General features: G+C 41.7%; 1 protein-coding gene across 1 annotated transcript in view; it reads left to right on the forward strand.

Annotated features, from left to right (window-relative positions):
* Positions 1–1240, forward strand: part of SF3A3 (splicing factor 3a subunit 3) — a 32634-nt gene that overhangs the window by 6800 nt on the left and 24594 nt on the right. Inside the window, exons 5-6 of the mRNA XM_017509730.2 lie at positions 144–216; positions 646–737. Of these exons, the coding sequence (XP_017365219.1) occupies positions 144–216; positions 646–737 (165 nt within the window). The remainder of the gene's footprint in view (positions 1–143; positions 217–645; positions 738–1240) is intronic.

Here is a 1240-nt window from a genome sequence, read left to right on the forward strand (position 1 = left end):
TTGAACCCAGGAGGTGGAGGCTGCAGTGAATCAAGATTGTGCCACTGCACTCCAGCCTGGGCAACAGAGCGAGAGTCCATCTCAAAAAAAAAAAAAGAAAGAAAGAAAGAAAAATCCACCTGAGCTTTCACTTTTCCCCTCAGATCTGTGTGCCAATGTCAGTGGAATTTGAGGAGCTCCTGAAGGCTCGAGAGAATCCAAGTGAAGAGGCACAAAGTGAGTAGGGGTGAACATTTCATTCAACACCAGCAGAAGTACAGGTCATGCAGCAATGGCCTCAGAGATATTTATAACTAGGTTTTCTTGTTGGTTTTGTCTTTGCCGCTTTCTGGGCTAGAGTGACATTCTATTGGTCTTGGGCAAAATGTTCATTTTGTTCTCTCCTACCTAAAATTTACTGGCTTGGAAAGCCAAGCATTATTCACTGTAGTTCACAATACTAAAATGAGTCAGCCCTTGTTACCTTGTAAGAGAACACTCACTTTTGATCTCACTTATTGGAGGTTAAGTTATATTGTGAGCACAGGGAGGATATTTGGGTGACATGCTGCCTCAAGAAACTAGGAACAAGCAGTCCTTTTGAAAAGGTAAGTTCAAGAGAATGGTCTGTAGAATCTGAATCATTGATGTATTTGATTCCCTCAGACTTGGTGGAGTTCACAGATGAAGAGGGATATGGTCGTTACCTTGATCTCCATGATTGTTACCTTAAGTACATTAACCTGAAGGCATCTGAGGTAAGGCCTGGGAGAGGGGAGAGAGATTCTGATTCTAGAGGTAAGTCAGGACACTAGGCTGGGACTGCTAGACATGAAGCCATTGTAGAGTGTCTTGTGTTTTCAAACTGTTATGTAAATAATATTAAATAGGTGATAATGAAATACTATTCAAAATGAAAATTTTCTACAGTGAAAACATATTTATTAATAAATTTAATTTTTTTATTTTGAGATGGGGTCTTACCATGTTGTCCAGTCTGGAGTGCAGTGGTGTGATCTTTGCTCACTGCAACCTCCACTTCTGGGCTCAGCCTTCTGAGTAATTGAGACTACAGGTGCACACCACCACCACACTTGGCTAGTTTTTGTATTTTTTTTTTGGTAAAGATGGGGTCTTGCAGTGTTGCCCAAGCTGGTCTCAAACTCCTGACCTCAAGTGATTCTCCTTTTTCGGCCTCCCACAGTGTTGGAATTACAGGCATGAGCCATTGTGCCCAGCCCATTATCAATACAACAAGCAT

Source organism: Cebus imitator, unplaced genomic scaffold (assembly GCF_001604975.1).
Source record: "Cebus imitator isolate Cc_AM_T3 unplaced genomic scaffold, Cebus_imitator-1.0 Scaffold420, whole genome shotgun sequence".
In the NCBI taxonomy this organism is placed as follows: Eukaryota; Metazoa; Chordata; class Mammalia; order Primates; family Cebidae; genus Cebus; species Cebus imitator.